The sequence below is a fragment of the Pelobates fuscus genome, chromosome 10, assembly GCF_036172605.1.
Source record: "Pelobates fuscus isolate aPelFus1 chromosome 10, aPelFus1.pri, whole genome shotgun sequence".
NCBI lineage: Eukaryota > Metazoa > Chordata > Amphibia > Anura > Pelobatidae > Pelobates > Pelobates fuscus.
In genome coordinates, this window is record NC_086326.1 from 25,724,546 (window position 1) to 25,747,405 (window position 22,860).

General features: G+C 39.7%; 2 protein-coding genes across 7 annotated transcripts in view; one reads left to right on the top strand and one right to left on the bottom strand.

The window, feature by feature from the left end:
• BTAF1 (B-TFIID TATA-box binding protein associated factor 1) overlaps positions 1–22,860 on the bottom strand; it is a 398,618-nt gene that overhangs the window by 270,567 nt on the left and 105,191 nt on the right. The window lies entirely within an intron of this gene.
• Positions 1–22,860, top strand: part of CPEB3 (cytoplasmic polyadenylation element binding protein 3) — a 101,187-nt gene that overhangs the window by 57,881 nt on the left and 20,446 nt on the right. For 3 of the 5 annotated variants that reach the window (XM_063435228.1, XM_063435227.1, XM_063435229.1), the window contains 3 exons: positions 7,546–7,569; positions 12,470–12,637; positions 14,360–14,449. The exons of 1 other annotated variant lie outside the window; for it this stretch is intronic. In XM_063435228.1, the coding sequence (XP_063291298.1) occupies positions 7,546–7,569; positions 12,470–12,637; positions 14,360–14,449 (282 nt within the window). The remainder of the gene's footprint in view (positions 1–7,545; positions 7,570–12,469; positions 12,638–14,359; positions 14,450–22,860) is intronic. One more of the 5 variants, XM_063435230.1, reaches the window with a different exon arrangement.

Genomic DNA, 22,860 nt, shown 5'->3' on the forward strand with positions numbered 1-22,860 from the left:
GGGTCCGGTGGGGATGCTGTCATCTCTCTAAAGTGCTGTTTAGTGATGCCAGGGCAGTAGGGCCGTCCTGTTCCGGCATCACTGGAGAGCCGCGCAAGGGAGCAGAGAAGAAGTTACAGCTCTCTCGTCGCCTGCCTGTGCTCTCCGCCGGCTCACCGCTCGCCAACCCACCTCCACTCAGTCAGCCTGGCACCTCTGGGCGCTAGGATTTGTCGAGCCCTGACTTATCGCTTGTGTTCACATTTTGAACAAGTGATCTCCCCCAGTATGGAGTGAAAAGGTATTTTACGTACATTTTCTCTGTCTCGCTGAGGCTATTGCACACGCGTGGCTGAACGCCGCTCTGCACCAATCCGCATCTCCTCATAGAATAAATAGGTATTACTAGGCAGCATTGTAAACCCTGCCTTTTAACTGCTCAGCCTCATTTCAACAATTCACAAATAAGAATGTTAAAGAAAAGCATGTTAAAAGCTTTGACTATTTGAGCAAAAAAGAAAATATCTAAAATGCATATTTTTTTTATTTTTTTTTAACTTCCGTAACAAGGTGGTTTTTTTTTTTTTCTCTGCTATTGAAGCGTTATCGTAGGGATTCAGAATTGGGAATTTTCAGTTTGCAGTCTAAGCTGCCTTGCTCTGATAAGCTCTCACTGCAGTGTCTGTTTTGTATTCAACCTTGCAAACCCATACGCTCTCACACGTCATTCTATGAAGTGCTGGGAATGGAATAAAATGATTTTTTTATTTTTCGATTTTATTCTTCTATGCCAGCATTGTAAAGTTTGTGCTGTTGGGGGGGAAAAAAAAGACAATGTGACTTTGAAGCCATTTCATTGTCTCTGTTAATGCAGCGTGTATTTCAAGTCATTAAGATGGCAGATGGTACAGAATTGTTCTTTTATAACTGATACAATAGTAAGCAAATATGTGAAGGTTTATTTGTGCTTCGGATAAAAGTAGAACACCGGGTTAAGATCGGAAGATTGGGAAGGGCACACTCAACTCTTTCTTGGTTCGTCAATGTCAAATTGCAGCACCTTTTTCTCGCTGCAGTTAATGCGGCAGAATCTGGCGCTCTGTAAATGAGAATAGCGTCCTCCAAAATCAGTTTGCCTGTCTTAATGTGGATTATTATACAATTCAATAAACAATTTCTATGGCTTGAGCGGAAGGTAGATGATCCATTGAATTGGAGCGCATCACTGAGCACCAGATTATCTGCATTAAAACTGCTCCGTTGTCTGATGTCTTGATTGCAGTGTCCCTGTCCCCCTTAATCCTGCAATGTAAATCATTCATTGCAGGACTAAGACTGCCTCTAGTGGCTGTCAACCAGTCAGCCGCTAGAGGCACTTCCTGGTGGCTAACAGACCTTTGGGTCACCTCACGCTCTGCATGGATACATCCAGCATCAGATAAATCTTTCCTATGGGCAGGGGGCCTAATGCGCTCACCGGGCATGCGCATTAGCCCCTCCCCTTCTTGTCGGATTAGGAGGAGCGCCAACCCAGCGCTGAGGGACATCACTGTTGGAATCTGGGAAGTAAACAAAGGTTTTCTTAACTTCGTTTTTCTTTCACTATAGAATCCCTTTTGTAAGAGGAGTTTGAACCCTCGCTGTCGCACTTTAAACTTTGACTAGTTGAAGTCTGGAAGTTCAATCCTAAATGTAAACATGTCATGGTTTCACATTAGAGTCCACACGTATTGACTTTTTAATTTTTCTTTTTTCCCTTTTACCTCCCCAGTTATTCATTAAGTACATTTAACAGCCCTCTATAATGAAGATTGCTCAACCCTATAGTACTTGTTATTTTTATTCCTCGTCATTGTGAACACTACTGACCTCTTATGTTAAAAGCTGCTGTTCCAAGTGGGATTAAGTTGAACACTTGTTCTCTTTAATATGTTAAAGGTTATTAAAATGAACACTTTTTTTAATTTTTTTTCCCTTTCATAAGAACATCTTCGTTTTAGGTGTAATTATTTTGTTTATGTATTCTTAACATTACAGTTAGGAAGATTTCAAAACAGTGCTATTTTATACACATCGGGAGACATACTAAAATTATTACAATCAGAAAACAGCCCAGTTGTAACTATAGCAGAGGTGCCGATGTATTTATTTATTTATTTTTTCAGTTCAATGGAACTTGGTGTATACGCAACATTCTGAGTAATAAAACCTTTGCTTTATTTATTTTATTAGTATTGTTGTTTTCATTATTATCTGTAGACCTTTCACGTTTTGAGGAAACCGCTTAAATTAATATTATAATCGGCATTTATATAGCGCAAACAAATTCCGTAGCACTTTTCAAAATTGACAAAGAATTGGCAATTTTAAGCCAAGCTAGCAAAGTAATGTAATTGAAGAGTTTGTTTTCCGCGTGACTAACACATTCTGTAAAATTGAGTGTAATCCATGGTGTCCGGAATATAGAATATCTTTAGAAAGGGTAAATTCAGTCGTGGTCAGTGTGTCAAGGACCATCCAGGCTTGCAGTGCTAACGGTCTCCAGTAGCGTACAACTTTAAATGTTGAGCCCATTTCAGGACCTCCTGTATATATGAGATATGATTTTCCATTCAAACCTTTTTACTGCCATATCTTTGCATATGGAGAATATTGTTAATTTTGAATCCTTCTTGTAATGTACATAACCCAATGTTCTTTGAGTTGAGTGATGTAAAATGCACTTAGAAAGGTTGCAGCTTTCAAAACCTTTCTGTATCCAGCTATGATGAAAATAACTCCAGAATTAGTTATTAGACTAATACTGTAACCACTCATACAATAGAATGTTATGGCTGCAATAACTAATCTTGTTTCTTCACACGATGAGGTTAGGGGGAACGGGGCTGTAATATATATGGAATGTGATGGGCCCTCCTATGGAAAGAGGGGGCAAATGTTCCTAAACTAGCACAGATGTTTCAAAGAAAAGGACCGCAATCCAGGACTTCTCTAAATGATCATTGATTAATGCCATCAAGTTTTTTAACCCAAAGGCGAGTCTTTTTTAAGAGCTTCAGAAGGAATCTAGGCTTCGTCTAGATTTTCTTGGCCTTAAATGAGCACTCCAGAACTCTAGAGCATTTTTTTTTTTTTTAATTCTTTATTTTCTTTGTGCAATGATGAGACAGGCATGTTATCAGACCACAATGATACGATCTTGTGTAACATTCATATAAGGGCAGTGGTAAGATGGATTTCTGCACAGTATTTTATGTTAATTAATATTCGTTTATGCGGAGTATGTCAGCGTGGGGTAAGCGTATGCGTGTTGTATTGACAGCTGACTTTGGAGTATGCAAGGCTTTATGTGTAGTATACCCTGTACGCTTAGAGCTACAAGGTGGAGTGTGTTGTTTGTGCTGTGCGAGTGACGCTTAAGTCCCTCACACTACAGGTGTGTCTAAGGGGCCGTCTATGTCTGTGAGGCGTCGTACTCTTATGGTGTGCGTCGCGCACAAGGTGTACAGCTTGGTATTTGGTGTGTGTTCTGTACTTGAGATTTGGCATGGCTAGTAAGAGCTGTGGATTATCTCCAGAGCGCATGGCTCGTGATTGGGTCAGCTTATGGCTTCGGTGGGGTATGTGCGATGTCAGGGGCTAACATACCGGTTATGTAGGCTATTCCCGTCCTCTAACCCAGGAGGACACGGGGGGGGGGGGGGGTATATTTAGGGGCACTTGTGAGAGCGTAAGGCTCCTGCGCGGTTGGATTAGCCCCCTGTTGTGGAGCCGCTAGTTATGTAGAGTGGGGGGTCGTCAGCGGGTATGTCGGTCAGAAGGTCAACTTTATACATGGAATTTGGGAAAGGAGAATTAAATGCTAAACATTAATACTTTATAACAGGATAACATTAAGTGTCCTTGCGGTGTTCCAGTCATCCAGGCCCATCTCTCGTGCCGTCGCCTCCTCTGGGGGTGAAAGGAATTATTCGTTCTGGGTCCCAGGTTTGTGGGGTAGATGGAGCGGCCAGGGTCAGGGTCTGCGGCGGTATTCCCACTGCCTGGAGGAAGGAGTGGGACTCCTCCGGTGAGGTGAGTTTCACCGCTGCGCCGTTCTTGGTGACTGTGAGTGCCCTGGGGAAGGACCACCTGTATTCAATTCCCGCCTCCCTAAGCCGAGATGTCACCATGCTCAAGGATTTTCTCCATTGTAGCGTGTTTCGCGTTAAGTCTTGAAAAAAGGTAAGTTGTGCTGCCTCGAATTTGAGCGGGGTTTTCCCTTTTAGTGCATTCATAAGTCGTTGTTTGTCCGACAGGGAGTGACACCTGATGATTACATCTCGAGGAGCGGAGGATGGAGCCTGCTTGGATTTGGCTATGCGGAAGCAGCCATCAATGTCTGTCCTTTTGGCCTGAGTGTGCGGCAAGATTGTGGTAATCAGCCGTCTGATGTATTGTGGCAGTTCGGCCGCGTCAGTGGAGTCCGGGATGCCCCTGATTTTAATGTTAGCTCGCCGGCTGCGGTCTTCAGCGAGGTCGGCTCTCATGAGGAGTGCAGATTGAGCGGACTGTACGTTTTGCAGGGTTTCCCTGAGTCCTGTCACCTCATGTCGTAAGTCTGCAATATCCTCTTCTGATGCCCGTGTGCGTGCTGTTACCGCCTGGACTTCTGTCCTGATGAGATCTAGGTCGGCATTTGATGACTGTCTCAGTTCTCGCAGGAGGTTTAATATGTCCTGCTTGGTGGCCGGTGCTAGTGCATTTCTCTCCGCTTCCTGCTCTACCAGGGACACGGTAGTAGCATGAGTCGGTGCCCCGTTGTGTTCTGTGCTTGTGTCTCCGAGTTCCGCGCCTGTAGCTTCGCGGGCCGCCATCTTGGAGGTCGAGGTGCGCTGAAGCATGGTGCCGATGTCGCGGGTGTTTTGGCTCTCGCCCGTCTGTGGTTTTTGAGACCGGCGTCCCATATCTTTCGTGAGGTGGGTGCTGGTCGCTTGTAATGACGGGCCGGCTCCCGTGTCGCTATTTGTCAGCTCCGGTATCAGGGATGCGGCTGTAAAGGCACGGAGGTCGAGGTAGGCCCGGGTGCCTTTCCTCGTTTTTCTACCCTTGTCCGTGTATTGGAAAGGCATCAGCTTAGTGCCCGCAGCTTAGGGGTATTTTTCCTAAAAGTCTCTGGTTTGGATGGCACTGCTGGGCCGTCGATTATAGGGGATTTGTCACTTTTGTTTAGGAGCTCTACAGAAGTGCGTCCATACTGCTTGGCTGTCTAGAGCATTTTAACTTGCTGAAATGCTTTGTGTGAACAGTGTGTCGTCTTTCTATATTTCACCAAAAATGCAGATTTCAATCGAAAAATTGTCACACTTATCAATATACCTTGTTACAACCCGGTTACAGATCCGGTTACTTCCTGGTTGTTTAGCTCACTGTAGCTAAATTTGAGGCAGCAAATTCCCAGAGAACCTGCCTTGCAAAGACTACTCACTGAGCAGCTTTGGTGATTGGACAGCCACAGAAAGTCTGGCCTAGGCAAATAGTGGAGGGCTTGTAAAGACTACGGATGAGATTTGCAGCTTTTAGATGCTTTTTTTTTTTTTTTGGTGATGTGAAGTTAGTGCAAACAAATGCACCCAGGTCAAATCTGGGATAATATAACCCAGGGTAATATTGTTCCACAGTAGTGACATTTCTTGTAATTAACCTTTCTCCGACTGATGAGCGAGAAAGACCTAATGACTTTCTATAAGGAACTGTACAGATTATTGATGGATATTCCAGGGAAAAGGTTCTAACATGGGCCTGTCACCATGGAAATTGATGTAATGTGCATGCTGATTGCATCACGTTCAGACCTTTTATGAAGAATTGATCTTAACACTTAACCATTCATGGGTTTCTGTCTGAATAATTATCCTTCAACAACAAACATCTCATCTTTCCTGCATGTGTAATTCTGCCTCAACTGACCGTCAATAAAACCCTGAAATCTTCCATTATTTATTTTCTAGTGGTATGTGTTTCCGCAAAATAAGTGCAAAGAGATTGATATTTTATTAAAAAAAAATTTATTTATTTTTTTGCAGGAAACCTTTAACCCCTTAAGTTCCCTGCCATGAAAATTCTTTTTTTTTAGGGCATTTACACAATTTTTATAAAAATAAAAAATCTATTAACATGACCTTATTTAAGGCGGGATCATTGATTTCCAGACTACCATACTTGTTTTCTGCCCTTTTTGCAGCCTGCCAATTAAAATTTCTAAAAAACAAATATCTAAAGAGGGTATTTACTAAGAATTATAGCAATTCAAATAAAAAAAATAATAGAAGTTTGAAAGGGAGGATAGCGGGAACGCAAATACAAGTTGGCTATTGGTAAACAAAGTAAGTTTTCCCTTTTCCCTTTTCCCTTTTTAACTTTGTAGTTCATGTATAGTAATGGTAACACTCCCCCCCCCCCCCCCCCTCTCTTTTGATTGGATTTGCATAAAACGTCTTGACCCCAGTTTGCTCTCGCTTTCTATACATTTGAAACTCGCATCTGATCTGACTCTTGGGTTTCCTCTGCAGAAATGTAACCGTGGCTGTTTTTTTGGGTTTTTTTTTTTTGAAGAGAGCTATCCGGTTTCCTATACAGTGTCGTAAAATGGGAGGATATCTGAATATAGCTGGCTTACTAATTTAGAATGTCCAGGCTGGAGTTCAGTTGTTATTTCTCCTTAATGTGAAGATAATGAATTAACAAATCTGTCCAGCAGCCAATGTAAAACAAACAAAAAAAAAAAGTGCAAAATATTGCCGAACTGGGGGAAAACAAAATTCCATTAAATTTCAATTCTCACTAGTTTGTAACCCTATAAGTCTTCTATCCTCCATCTCTTACCTACAGATTCTTCAATCCACCATATATCTTGCCTTCTATCTTAGCCCTCCAGGTCTCGTGCCCTGAGACACGCCAACCTCATTTAAGGAAAAGACGATGAGCTGCAGCCTGGGGAATCGTTTTAAATGTTTTTCTTATATTGTTTAGTTTATGTTAAAAACACTCCTAAGAATGCTTTGCATTGGTTTTCCTTTTTTTCCCCTTCTCTTTAGGTTTGCATTCACTTTACATGTTTTAGTAGATTAATATCGATTTCTATATAATGCATGCTTGTATTCAAAACCTTGTTTGATAACTATAGATTACTGAAACTAATGTTATATTGTAATGTTTTTGCCTTTACTGATTGCTTAATTATTTTTTCTTGACATCTATTGTATAAATGATTTTATTTGATTTCTGTTATGGCTCAACTTGAATCCCCAAACCTATATGCATGCTAACTTTGGTACTGCCAATGTTTGGGACCTAATTTCCCGAGTGGCTGACATAGATTCATGGGATTTGTAGTTTGTAAACAAGTGAACGTGGTAGTGTAAGCCTTTACTGAATGTGCGTGCGTTTGGCCTCTGGCTGCTGTCTCACAATCCTTTCATCTAAGTGCAAAGTTTTATGGCGCTGTTCTGATAAGTAATATAAATATCTGTATTGGACTGTTTGCATTAATTGCATTTCCCTCCATTTCCTTGTGTCCACATGCAGCCAGGAGCTATGGGCGTAGACGAGGTAAATACATTAAGATCTGTTGGGGTGTTTTTGCTTGCCAAATCCTTGGGAGAAAAATCAATAACGCAAAGAAGCTTGCTCTTACTTGATGATTTATGAATGATGGATTTTTCATATTTTTATTTATTTTACTTTGGGATTTAAAACCATGCAATTTTTTTCCAGCTTATTTTAATTGCCATATGAAGTTAATTATTCATGTCTTGCTGTTAATATTTTTTAATTATCTGATTAATGTTTCAGTTTCATAATGTTGCTCATCTATTTATTACTCAAGCCCTTGCATATTTTTTTATTTTTTTTAACATGAGCAAAATCCAAATGAACAAAAAAGAAATGATCTGTATCTTCCAATAAAATGAATTCATATGTTCCGTGGGTAGCCCCTGCCACTAAATAAATTAAAGGACACCAGATCCAATCCTAGGCCGATGCAGGATAGCTAAAAACCCCACTACAGGAAAAGGTATAAGTTTAAAAAAACTCAGCTCTTCTTGGTATGACGTGCATTACAGAGGAAGGAAGACATGTTTTTGTCAAATAGGCTAACCCGTTTCAGAGCCGGTGGCTGTAAACTATAGTGTATCTGTATCTGTGAGCTGTGATTGTTCAACTTATTATCTAAATATTCATTGGATAATCTAAGGATTATTCAGGATCAATGGTTATCATGGGTGTTTAGAAATGTCCCCCAGAATTTATTTGTACGCATGTGGTAACCAATGTAATGTTCCCGGAGATTGCTTTGCTCTTACGATTGCACTTTACACTGAACCTGCAAGGTGTTCCGAGGACGGAACTAAAATTCCTGTCTGTATTTTCATACACATTTATTGCCTTTGAAACCTGAGAACTGATCACGTCTGATGTAAACTAGCTTTCGCATTAATGCACCTTTGTACGCTAGAGCAAATGTTTTCAGTTGCGTCATAGAATTTCTATATTTTCCATGCTATTTAACACCTTAAGTCCTGCTTAGCTCATTGAAGATCTCTTGCAGGAGAAACCATATGCATCGTGGGTGCCCAAATTGATTTGGCTACTTTGTGAGGGTGCAAAACAAAATTACCCCTGCCATCATAGCTGCCGTAGACACAATTTGTGTGTGTTGTCTGTGTGTGTGATACAAAAATTGTGTATGTAGCATAAAAGGAAAACTGGTTTAATTCTGACTATTTTTTAATACAAATACAATATGTAAATGCATTAAAAAAAAAAAAAAAATCTCAGCTGAATAGAGTGTCTAATTTTGGCCTATTTTTGCACAGTAGGCACCTGCGGAGCAGGGTTCTATGAGATGAGCAGTTTATCCCCTACAACTGCCCCTTACACTTTGCACTTGGTCGTATCATGGTTGGACAAAAATTGTCCTCCCAGCTTTTAGCTTTGTAGATCGTGTGGAACTTTGCCTTCGGACTTCATATGCTGTGCTGTCCTTACGCAGCAGGAGCATACAGTTTGATTTAAGATGTTTGTGATCACCAAAAGTCATGCTTACACTTCAAATAATATGTAATGTCCTTTTCAAAATCTTCCAGCAGGTTTTTGTGGTGAGGCGTTTTGTGAAGGCATTAACAAGTGCCATGGGTGTGTTACAAGTGTTTACTTTCATTATCGATGATCGCTGCAAACTGAAATTTGCATGCATGCCTGTCATCGTTTTCTGAAACTGGGCCCTGAAACATGACAAAACCATTTATTATTTAACCAGGTTTAAGGATTTTGAAAATGCATTTTAACTAATCTCCAGTAAGTGAACAAACACCCTGATCTAACTTCTGATAGAAGTTTAATTACCAGTGTATAGCTGGTAAGTTGAGGGAGCGTCAACCAGAAAAGTACCAAATAAGTAGTAAAAAATAAATTAAAATTCTATCTGCAAATACATTTTTAAAGTTATATTTCTGTTTTGCTAGTTCAAGGGATGTTGTAGTCACCAGACAAACTTAAGTTTAATGAAGCAGTTTTTGTGTATAGACCATGCCCCTCTGCCATTTAGGAGTTTAATCACTTTGTTTATAAAGCCCTAGTCACACCTCACTGCATGTGACTTGTGCAGACTTCCTAAACACTTCCTGTAAAGAGAGATCTAACTTAGAATGTCTGATCTCCTGCACTGTAAATGGATTTCTAGACCCTGCAGTAGAATCCTATATGTGGTTAAAGTTCAATTACAGAGCAGGAGATAAAAACGTCTAAAGGTAGTTAACCCATTTACGCCGTTTGGGTGTGTAGTGCTGTCCTGCAGGAGGCGTGCTTAACCTCAGGGGGGCATAGCAAGCACCCCGGCAACCAATGATGGCAATCTGTAGCACATGGTCATGGTGACAGCCTACACTCTGGGTATTTGTGGAAAAAAAAGTTTAAAAAGTGTGTGTGTGTGTGTATATATATATATATATATATATATATATATATATATATATATATATATATATATTACTTTTTTTTTTATTTTTTTATTTCTGCTTATAAAATTTAATTTTATAATGGAAAAAATAAAATTTCCACTGTAGCTACTATGGCCTGAAATTGTAAATTTACTATGAATTATTGACAATGTACAACTGGCACTGTTATTTACTAAAGTGATATTTCAAAGTGAATTTCCAATTTTAAATCCAGAGTAGCCTACCTGAAAACAGCAGAATTAAGTGTTTTCCTTTTTTGCTGTTATGACCTTAAATTTGAATTTCACATTAAATTCTTACTTTAATGAATTCTTATTTTAATGAATGGGTGCTGTGATAACTCACCCAAAGCCTATCCCCACCTTGCACAACCTTGGTTAACTCCATTAACAGAGCTTCTGGCTTTGACGAGGCCAGGAGATACATCCTCACTGGGACCCAGATTGGTTATAATGCTTTTAGAGCGTTCCTTTAATGGCCATCCTACATTAAAACCCAGAGCTGAATATCCCTGGTCTACATGATGCTCCCTTACCGTAGTCCCTAAACGTTTGCGTTGATGTCAGTTTACAAGCTTATACAGGAATATAAATAGAACCAAATATCTGCGGAGACACTACTTGCAGACTGTAACCTAATAAAATGTAATCTGTCAGGGAGACCCGTGTTCTATCGTCTTTCGGTGTGTTTTTCGGATGTACTTTGCTTACCCCCAGTGAATTTATATTTTATGGAACCTGTATTATCCTCACAGCTGTATTAATTTCTATTCTCTTGCAAATCTGGTAAGCTTGCTTTTTTTTTCTATGCGTTTTTAGGAAGATGTCACAATATTCTCTAGCTGTTATATACCACACAGGGATAAGCAACATTTTTGGTGGCACAGTGCCACACTAAGGCTTTGACTTAGTTCCTTGGAGTATCAGTCTAAATTTCATCTTTTTTTTTTTTTTTTTTTCTTTGAATGTATGTGTATGTGGCCATACTCTGTGCTATGTCTGCTTTGGGGGCTGTGAGTATGCACAAACCGTTTGTAGTATTCTGTATTTTATATATCTATATGGTCTGTATGTCGTGTTTTGTGTGTGTGTGTGTGTGTGTGTTTCAGTGGAGGTAGTATTTGTGGGGTTGTCTGTGTATGTGTGCGTCAGTGTTGGTGTTTATAGTGTGCTGTGTGTTTGTGCCTGGACTGCTTATAACATTTGTGTGTAGGGAGGCTTTTTGTGGGACTGTGTGTATATTTGTCTCACACATATTCCTAGACAAAGATTTATTCAGACACACGCAAAAACTAATTCCAGACACATGGGATACACACTGACAATAATACACACTATTCGGCTTACACACCATGCTACACACATACTGCTAGGCACACATTCATTCACAATAGTGTTATTTTAGAGACACTCCGTTTTGCGTACGATTTAGCAGCAGGAGAGTAGTTTCCTTGGAGTCCAGTGGGGACCAGGTTGGACATGCACATTGCTGCTGCAAGGTGCTTTGTTCTCGTGCGGATTCCTCTTTAAGACTGCTGGGAGGAAGTGCTCGAACACCACATCCTCCCAGGTACTGCACCTCACTGTGTAGGGCAATCATTGCTAGTGCTGACCGCTCTGTCGGGGGTGGGAAAATGGTTCTCTCCACCCTCCCTAACCTCTAGGTAATCTATGGGCAGCTAAGGGGGAATTCCTCGGTTCTACCAAGCCAGCCTGTTTGGATGGTGACCCCTGCACCAGGCATTGTATTGGAATCCAGATTGGCTACTGTGGGAAGGGGCCAAAAATGCATTCACCTCCTAAAACTGGATGCTATCTTTGTATAAACATGTAATTCTTACAGTGAGAAGTGAAAGCACTCATAGTTGTATGGATTGCATGTTAATATCTGCTCCAGAGCTTCTATCCATAGGCTACTGTATATCACAAGTCTACCTTAACATGGTTCCTGGAAGTTATAGAAATCAGAATTCTAGAACAATCTACCAATGGAGATTTGGCTAACTTGGAATCTATTGTTTGGTTCTCCATGTTATATCTGTATTCATATCTGCAATAACTGTAACCTTGGTGCACAGTAATGCTCGTTGCTAGAATGCTGGAGACTACTGGTGGTTTTGATAGCTTTTTCATCTATTTGTATGTTAAATTGAATAGAATTGCAAGTGGAAAATTTTGAGAGGAACTTAAAATTCAACACACCTTGTCTTCCATAATGTTCTCTTGATTGAGAATTGCTTTTGAGGCTTCCATGCCTGTGTGCCTTCTTTAGAACCCAATATTAGGTTTTTTATTATCGTATATAATTCTAATTGGAAGACTACATATCTGATAGTGTTTGGCTAGCACAATGTGTAGATAACATTTAACGAATAAAGCAAAACTCTTGTTTATTTCTTCAAATCCATCTATTGCTGCATGAAACTGTTGCTTTTCTTTAAAGAACTGTAGTTCACTTGGCATTGACTCTTTTGTGTGCTTACCTTTCAGGTCGTTCTTCACTCTTTCCCTTTGAAGATGGCTTCTTAAGTGACAGCCATGGTGACCAATCATTGTCATCCGGCTTAAGTTCTCCAACACATTGTCAGAATGGCGAACGGGTAGAACGCTATTCGCGGAAGGTGTTTGTCGGAGGATTGCCCCCTGATATTGATGAAGGTACTTTAGGAAGGAGATCATTTTGTGTTTATGCGTTCTGTCCCTGATGTATAGAAAGTGCGAATATTCTCATCAAAACCGCTTTCCAGTGGCCAGCGTGTATTTATATTACAGGAGAGTAAGAAACTGTAGTGCAGATGGTACAGGGATATATAACCAGTAACTAGATGTAATAAATGGGAATTTATGTGGATAAGAGCCGCTAAGTGCTCTAGATAGAGCTATGATGCTGATTATCATCTGTTTAGCAACGTTTCCAAAGTGGTTGATTTATACTTTTAAAATAATTCACTACTGTTAAGTGGTTTGCCTTTTTTCTTGGCGTTCTAGGAAACGGTAATCTTGGGCCAATCAACATTTGTACAGATGCTGGCTGGCACTTCAAGTACACACTTTAGTTCTCTGTATAATTTTTTTTTTTTTTTGTCCAAACTGTATTCCCACATTTAGTCTAGTATCCATTCATAGACGTGTAGATGATCTATATCATCCCAGAAATGTGTTTCAGAAATGGATTTGAAAAAATGGATTACAAAATACAATTTTATCTGATTTTTTCCACACTGTAAATGAAAGGAAAACGACATTGTTAGGAATACAATCATGTTACCTTACATCCTGCAGCACGTCGCTTTCCTCGCCGCCTAGCCACTTCTTTGGCTGAGATAATCAGTGTTGATTATCTCACCCAATCCAATGCTTCACCATAAGGAACCATTGGGAGGGTAATGCGCATGCGTTGTAAAATGTCGCACTGCACCAATCACATGCTTTCAACGAGAGCGGCGGAAGCTGTCTACATGACAACCATTAGAGATGTGTTAACCCGGCGAGCAATACATTGTCGTTCCTGCAAAAAGGCAATGTTTTCAGTTCCAGGGTTAAAATGACAGGGACATTGAGACGAAGTGGTCTGGGTGTCTCTTTAGAACTTCAGTTCAGAAAGTAAGGAAGGTGTGTGTATGTTGTATATATTGGCCCCAGCAGCACCCTATAAGGTATGCATGTGCAGTTAAGTGCAGCCCTCTTGGAAGGAAAAAAAAAGAGAAATATATATTTATTTATTTTCCCCCCCAAGAGGGCTGCACTCACCCGAACATGCATACATTATAGGTTACTGCTGGGGCCAATATATAAAATACATAATCCAGCGCACTTCACTTACTCACTAAACAATGATTTCAAATCTTAGAGATTGTAATAGTTTTTAGTTTAAAAACACCTCACCTAGGCAAAACATAATGGGGATTTAGTTACATTATATGATCACATATATTGCATAAGCCTGCCACAACGTCAATGTACCCCTATATATATGCCATTAACAAACTTTTTGTTTTCTAAACCCCATTACTACAGATTCTCAGGCGGCCTTTCCTGAAAAATCCTTTTAGAACTTTGCTTGTTTTAAATTGACTCAATTGTGTAATAAAACTGACACCGCACAGAACACTCTACAGTATACTACAGAAAGCATTTGAAATTAATATTGTAACGTGCTTTTCTCTCTTACATAAGGTTATTGCGTATTAAGCTTTATTTCACAAACACCGCACATAATTAAAGGGCCACTTTATATCATAACCACGACCGCTTGTTCTAGTGATTATGGTGCAAGGACTCTTTGACCATAAATAAAAAGTGAGGGACTTCGTTCACGTTTTCCAGCTGATTATATATATATATATATAAAAAGTTTATGTATATCTGTGCCTCTTTCAGATGAAATCACTGCAAGCTTTCGACGATTTGGACCTCTAGTAGTGGACTGGCCTCATAAAGCAGAGAGCAAATCTTATTTCCCCCCAAAAGGTAACCAGTTCACATTGCAATGCCCGGGCATACCTCCCAAGTATCCCTTCTTAGGAGGGATAGTCTCTATTTATATAAATCCTTCTGTCCCTCTTTTCTATTGTAATGCCCATCTCTTCTAGGCGCTCTATGTTGTTGTTGTTGTTGTTGTTATTATTGTGTCTGAATTTAAAACAGAGTTCCTCAGCAATAATACTCCCAGTAATGTGTCTTTTTTTTTTAAGGACAAAACTCTGCTGTCGTTCTCACCCCTTAAATGAAAGTGTCCCTCTGTCCATTTTAAATGTTGGGAGGTACGCCTTGGCAACAGCAATGTCATTTATGTGCTATTTACACTTGACAGGTTTTTAATTTGATAAATGTAACTTTTGTAACGGAGTGAAAGCAGTTTCGAGGCGATCTGTTTTTAGAAAGTGGCATGAATGGCTTTTAATTTAAAGGAACATAAATACTTGGGGGCAGGGATGTATTTACCACAAGGCAAACAAGGCATTTGCCTACGGCGGAACTTTCAGGGGGTGCGCCAAAACACGCCACCCCAAGCTCCAAGACAAATGCCTTGTTTGCCTTATGTTCTGGGGCTGTCCACCTTACTGTGAGTGAGTGAGTGAGTGAGTGTAGCTGTCAGTGTGTGTCTTTGAGTGAGTGAAAGTGTGTCTTTCAGTGAGAATGGGTGTGTGTATGTCATTTTATGTGTATCTGAGAGTGTGTGCCTGTCAGTGAAAGTGTGTGTTGGTTAAACAGTGTGTGCCAATGACTGGGTATCTGTCAGTGAGTGTATATCAGTGCATGTATCAATGAGGGCATGTGTCTGTCAGTCACAAAAATGGCCTTGACACGAATTGGGGGGGCAAATTTAGATTTTGGGGGTGCCTGAATTTAGTCGTGCCTAGGGCAGCACAAATCCAAAATACACCACTGCTTGGGGGGCAGGGAGGGTTTCTGCAAAAAATGTGATACAGTAAATCCTTAATGCTTTAAAAAAAAAAAAAAAATTGTCTGATACTTGATTATGCTAAACACGATGTTTGTGCATGCATCAGTTACACTTACGTACTTAGAGTCTAGTATACCAAGGTTTGTAGGGAATTTGAGAACTGGTTTTCGTGTACTAAAATAAAATGTATGGAAGTGAGAACGTAAGTAAAGCTTAGACAGGACCCCCCCCCACCCCTTCTCTCCTTACAAATGATCAGGATGTTCAGAAAAATATAGGGAGGCGTTAGACTGTTATTCCAAGAAATCTGTACGCCTGTTTTTGGTTTTCTAAACCAGCTTGGGACTGAAGCACACAAAATATAGCTGTGATTCTTAAACTATAAAATGTATACATGGTGTATTAATATCTGCTTAACAAAAAAAAATTGCAAAATTACAGAGTGGAATAACTACCTTTTTTAAAAAATGAAGAAATAAGCTGTTTTTTAATCTGCTAGCACCATCTTTAATAAAAGGCTGGAATGTTATTGCCCACTGCTGACGAGACGCGCCAGCCATCACCAATGTAGAAATTGTCAGTTTGAAATATGATGATAAAGTACAGATATTAATTTTGCTGTATGGACTTTTGTCAGTACTGACTTTGCACTGTACTTTTATCTGGTGTTTATTATAACATAGTTTACGTAGCATTTTTGTACCCCACTTTTTTTATTTTTCAGAATTTTCGTGAAAGGACACTAAATAGATGGTGGTTTTAACACTACAGAGTCTGGAACACCTGTTTATGTTCCTGAGCCTATAATGTTCCTTTTAATCCGGTTATTCCATGTCAGCCTTCCCTTTTTCAGCCTGCTATTAGGTCCACAGGCAACTGTGCATTTTTATAGCCTATTTTGTGCAGAACTGATTGATGTATCTAATATTCCATTTCCTCCTGCTCAGTGATTGGTACATGCATCCAATATCACAAATTTCCCCTCTGGAACTAGACCCATTCCATACAGGCCAGGTTCAGTGCCCCATAAAGCTTTGAATGGCAGCTGAGCAATATTTATCTCTGTACTTGGCAAGTCGTACTTCTAAATAAAACTAGGACTAATTGTTGCACTCAAATATGTCTCATACATTTAGTAACCGCTTTCTAGTTCGACATTCTCCTTCACGGTTTATATAAATGTATCACAAACACGAGTCCGTTGTCTAATCCTGCCGCCATTCCAATATCTGGAACCGCTTTCAAATCCTCTCCCAGCAGCCCTGTCTATCTCTGTCAAAGTGCTAATCAAATATGTATGGCCTAATTGTTGGCGGATTCTAGTAACTGGATTATTTGTTATCAATCTAGGTTTCTGTGCCGTGCCTCCATTTTAATTTCAAACGCTATTGGCAGGCTTCGGCGTCGTGCTGCTGGCATTTCGTAAAAGAGTTTTGTTGGCTTCAGCACAGCAATTCTAATTTGAGAGAAAACCTACCATTCCAATACAAACACATATTTGAATATACAAAATGAAAGTAAAAAAAAATCTGAATCAAAAGTGTGTGGAGGGGGCTGTGCTGTTCTTCTCTCAATTTTAATCAATCAAAGAAGTATGTGTATATCTGTATAAACCTATATCGAGCTATATTTTGTGTTTCTTTCTCCTCCTCCTTTTTTCCCCTCTCTCTCCGTGCACCATAACTACTGCAATGTGCTTAGCTTTAACGTCCTGCTTATAAAATCAATGTCTGTAAAACCTAATTTTATGTAAATTGTTATTTTTGCTTAAAAAGTTTCTTGTCTCCAAGAAAGCGAAGTCCTTTTTTCTTTTTCTTTTTTTTTTTTTGTAACTAAAGTATGACCAGAAAGATTTTTATTTCTTCTGTTTTGTGTGTGTGTGTGTGTGTGTGTGTTTTCTTTTTTTCTTATTGGCGTTTTGTGTTTGTAATTTTTTTTTTTTTTTTTTAAATGCATGTTCATTTGGGACCAATATGTAAAGTGGAGGTTTTGATTTCGGCCAGATTACATACATTCTCTGGAGTTTGAGAAATGACTTGCACGTATGGTAAACCACTTAGTTGCACTTGACTTCAGTGCTTTAGTGACTTCCAAGTCTGATTCAGACCAAGAACTCGGTTAGTGCAATAGGAATGCATAGAGCGGTCCAACAGCTCGTTTTTATAATGAAATTTCTGGTTAAAACGTTACCCAGCCCAACTATAAAATTTCTCCAGCAGCCTGTAAAGAGAATTCAACTGCCTTAGACTGAATTGCTGTTCGAGTTTCGTTTCAGAAGATGCCAATATGAGACAAACTTTGAGCTAGATGCCACATAGGAACAGTCTAAACACCATAACTACTATAGCTGAATGTTTAGATTATGACACACATCGGCTGTAGATTCCAATTATGTCCAAACTAACTGGCTGAGCGCACTGAAGTACTTTTCCTGAAACCCATTATATCCAAAAACGGAATTTCTAACATTCCCCTCCTTTAAAACTGGATCGTCTTTTACTTTGCGTCCAAGTCAATAGTACACCTATAAACCCAAGATCGCTACTTTGGTTTTATCTGTCAATCACAGATTAGTGACCCTTAAAACCACCTTGACCGTTCAAGCTTTCTGGTAGACCCCAGTTCAAGAAGTGTCCCTAAAGACGGCTAACTTACCCGAGTTATTTCTAAACCAGCCTGGTCCTTCTTTCCTGGAGAACCCTGTTTAATAACTCCTTTTCCACTAGTCGGGTTTCCTGTGCAGTTCTTTCTTTAGTTAAAAAATTGGCGCAGTCACTTTTGGAACATTTCATTCTTTGTGAAAAGCTCTCTTGAATGTGTTGGAAACTGTCGGCAGAAGAGTAAGCAGTCCCTAGTTTGCCACAGGTATATCTTTTGAAAGTACTGATTTTCAGTAAAATGTGGCAGTATTGACAGCATCTGCCGCTGCATCCCGTCTTTCCCCACCAGCTGTCTCTTGCATTGCACAATAGATGCCTGTGATGACATAATGAGCGTGGGTAAGACCATCTATGGAGGAAGATCTGTGCAAAGACCCCACTAGTGCCAATGCTGCTTTGTACCTGCTACCTCATCCACTTGTGAAACATTGTTCTTCTCTAGTATTCATATACCTTACATTATCTAGTTTGTAAGCTTGCTGCTTTACAGAGCCATGTTAACATTTTGTTACTATTAGCAATTGTTGTGTGTTCACTGTGAAATACTGCACATACAGAGTTTACACCTCTGCTGCCGTAGGTGTAACTTCACCTCTGGCGCTATCATTGGGACATCGCTAGTCAGCCCGAAACAAGAATTCTGTGCTGGCTATTCTCAATTCTGCGTAAATTTCCATGCGCAGTGTGAGATTCATTCGCTGAGAACATTCAGCTGATGCTGTCAGCCAATGAATGGCTGGCAGGATCGGCATCTGGCTTCTGAATTTCTGCTAAAGCCAGATGTCTTTAACCCTGATTTAAAGCAGACCAAGAGCCTTGCAGGACTCGATAAGAGGACAAACTCTTGCTTAACAGTTTGCCCCATTTATTAGGGAACAGAGCCAAGTTACACGTGTGTATTTATGTATATTTGTATATTTACACCAGTTCCCTTGCAATATATAGCATTTACATTACAGAAGAATCTTTGTTTATTTACACGGGGAGAGAATGTTTTGATTCCTCCCATCTGAGCAGTGGTCACATTCAAGTTGTGTCTGCCTTTAATATCACAGTTGTACTATAAATGTAAAAACCGCAGGTAACAAACCGTCTGACCGACCTGGTCTGCAAATAACTCTAGATCAAGATGCGTGGAGTTTGAGGATCAATAGCTCAACATATTTAATTACTCGCCCTCTGTGCTCCTAATCCCTAACCCTTTGCAGTCTGTCCATGCTGGCGTGTTTGTGCAGTGATGAGCTTTGCAGAGCCAGAGATATCCTGTTATTACTGCACACGCCGGGTGAGGTTTAATCCCACAAAGCTGCCTAACGCATTTAGCTTTTAAATTCCCTCCACTCTTCTCCAAAGAACAATGGGTTAAGGAATTTTCTGTTACGGTGGACTGGCATAGAGTGGAATTTTTTTATTTCCTACTCGAACATTGTGTCCTCTGTGCCTCATTCTAATCTGCATGGGGGGAAAAATATATATAAATGAAGGGTGTTTGTTTGTTTTTGTCCAATGCATGTAATTAAATTCTTGACTGAATACTTTGGAAACACAATGTTACAGGTTTTTATAACAGACCAGCATGTACAAAAAATGAAAAATTGCTCTTGCATCACATACTTCTTCATGTGCTCACATGCACTGTTCCAGTGATACCCGGTCTCTGAGCGCAGTCAGATTAATACCATTTTTCCCATACGCCTTTGGCACATGCTGTGTTTTTGTTTCTATATACTGCCAGTTTACTTTGTCCACATTAAATGGTGCAAATATTCAGCTTTTTACCATAGCAGTAATCTCCAAGCCTGGTGCCGGCCCCCCTCCCTTATCCTGTTCCTGTAACTTCAAATGTCTTTGCAGGGAATTACGGTAATGTAGTTCAATGGCTGGAAAGAGATGGAGATCTCTACACCTTTTGAGATGTACACAACTGAATTCAGGTTAGGTTCTCTGCTGAGACGTAATTTAACACTTCCAGCACCATAACCTCTATAGTTTGCTGTAGTGGTTATGGTGCCATGTGTACTCTGGCATTTCAGCCGTGTAAACAGTCAAACTGTTTTTAGAGTGGTTTTACAGCTTACTTTGGGTCTCTGGCTGAAGTAGTGAAGGTAGGAAGCCAGAAAATGTAGACGTGCAGGGCTTAGCGCAGTCAGCTGACACTCCCGTTTAGGATTTTCCGACCAAAGTAGTGGAGGCAGGGAATATCGCCCAGTGGGCTACTAAAATTAGGGGCACCATAACCACTACATAACGCTCAAGTGATTATGGTGCTTGGAGTGTTTCCTTAAGGGGCACTCTAGTCACCCATATAAATACAATAGTAACTCTGGTTTAATTATAAATAATATCCATTCAGCAAAGTTGCCCTTTTTTCCCCTGTCTTCCAACCGACAGTACTTTTGAAGTAGAGGAAACCTCTAAAAGAATGTGATGGCAGATAAGAACCATTCGGCTCATCTAGAGCCAATAACTGAATTCTGTACCAATAAACCCCACTGCGTATGGGATACGTTCACCGGTGCGGTTTAAGAGAGTACCATGACTGGCATTTCCTGGTTCGAGACCTCGCAGCTACGTATGTATAAGCTAGTGATATTGTAGCATTTTTATGATTTATTTTTGCACTCTGCTGTCCATAGCCTGGAGTTTCCCTTTAAATCTCTGGGTTAAACACTTGTAATTATCTCAACATAAACCTCTTTAGGTTCTTTAAAGAAAGTAAGCACTGCACATGTGAAAGCAGATGCTGATTGTTCTGAATGAGGCTCAATTAAGACTACCAGTAGGAGAGCGATTTCTGTTTACTGCTGCAATCCAGGCTCCCCATATATTGCTGTCAGCATGTTATTTTTTCATTTCAATTTCACTGACTCTTTGTTGGTTAAACAATGACGGGCAAGCCAGCAGGCAGCGACTCTGCCTGGCAGCAGATTTTAAAGATCCGTTTCAGCTCTGTATGGTAAACATACGCACGGCTAATAATTAAATGAAGCAAATCTTTTTATGGAGTCTACACAGCCCTTACCAGGAAAAAAAATAATTTATTATCTCACTGGGAAACTTTCATTGAAGAAAACTTTTTTTTTTATTTGTATATTTTTTTCCTGTTTTGTGTTTCTGGGGGAAAATTATTCTAAAAAAAAAAATAGTAGTTTAGCAAAATATGTAACCTTGTTATTGGAAGCTCAATGCTACTGCACAAAATGATTGGATTAAACAGCTGGATAAAGGCTCGAAATTAAATTAACGCCCACATGTTTGGAACTGTTTACAAAAACTTAGAAAGTCTATCATGTAACGTTTTATTTTCCGTTTTATGCTGTTTGACTACCGTAGTAGAGAAAAAAGCTAAAGATAGCTATTCAGAAGAAGATATTGAGGGTGTTGTATAGGGGGTTCTTTGTTTTTCAATTGTAAAATTTCCAGACAAGTGACCGTGCAGTAAGGCATATTGAAATGATACATTGCTTTTAGCAAAAATACCACGTTATTTGTAAAGCTAAAATAACAAAAATGTACTTCTGATGTTTAGGGCCATTTCTTCTGATCGGACTATAGGACCTTGCTGATAATGAATGGATCACCCCTGGCGCAGTACATACAAGTCATCATAGTAATTAAGCACAGCTTAGGGATAGTCTACTTAAAATCGGTCATTAAATGGAAAAGTTATACAGCATTGCAATATTCCACTAAGCAGACATATCCGTCCTCTGTCATGACTGGTGGCATCACATGTAGTCTTATCACACTACAGTATTCTCCTTCCCCCTCACCCCCCATAGGCATTTCAGGATTCAGTTCATTCAGTTTCAATGAACAAAAACACACCCTAGCTTGCAAACCACTTTAAAAGGTTTTGCAGTTTGTTTTTTTTCTTTGCTGCAATGTGTCATTAATATCTGAAGATATTGCTAATAGATTGCCTTGCCTTGCCCGTGTTATCGGCCGAGGAGGAAATTGATCACTTTGGTTGGTGCAAAGATGAGTTCATCAAGAACACAGAAAATAGACTTGTCCTTCAATGGAGCAGCCTATTGAAAGAAAGGAAATCTGCTTCAAATTGTCGTGTATGATTGAGCATAAATTGGTATTAATGTGTAAGCTATGCCTGGTGCAGGCTTGCTGTGACCTGCTCTGCATTGCAATGAGTCTTGAAATGATTGCTTTTGCAGACGTTTCTTATGACGGGGTAATAGTCTTAATTTCCATTACATTTGAAAACATCTTGAGTATGTTTGGAGCATACAAGCTCCACTGTTCCAAAAATACCGCTATATAAATTTAGGATTAAGTTTCTAATTATATTTATTCAAATAAGATCCCCTACGATTAGCTGTAATTGGGATATGATGGCTTTTCTTTATAGAGGTGATCAGCTTGGTACAGGATCCTTATTTATTTATTTTTTTAAATTCTTTATTTTTGGTGCGCAGAGATTACATACAATAAGCTTGCATCGCCACAATAGCAGAGCAAACCATGCATTTTCAAACAGTTGATAACAGTGGTATCGCATTTATATAACATGCACACATTTTTGTTTTAGTTGAGTAAAACTTGCTATTCAGGTATTTTTAAGGTAATTGTAATTACGTTAGGTCACATTGGAGGCGTAACTTGTCTATGGTAGTGAGTAGAGAAGGTACAATATAGTAAGCAATAAATGATTGCGTTTGCAAACGAGTTGTGCCTATTGTGAGTGCCTTCCAGTGCTATTAAAACAGGCTGAGCCAGCTTGTTGAGTAATAAGAGCCCTGTGGCCCATGCATGGCAGTTAAGGGAGACAGATATGTTAGATGTGTTGAACGAGTAAA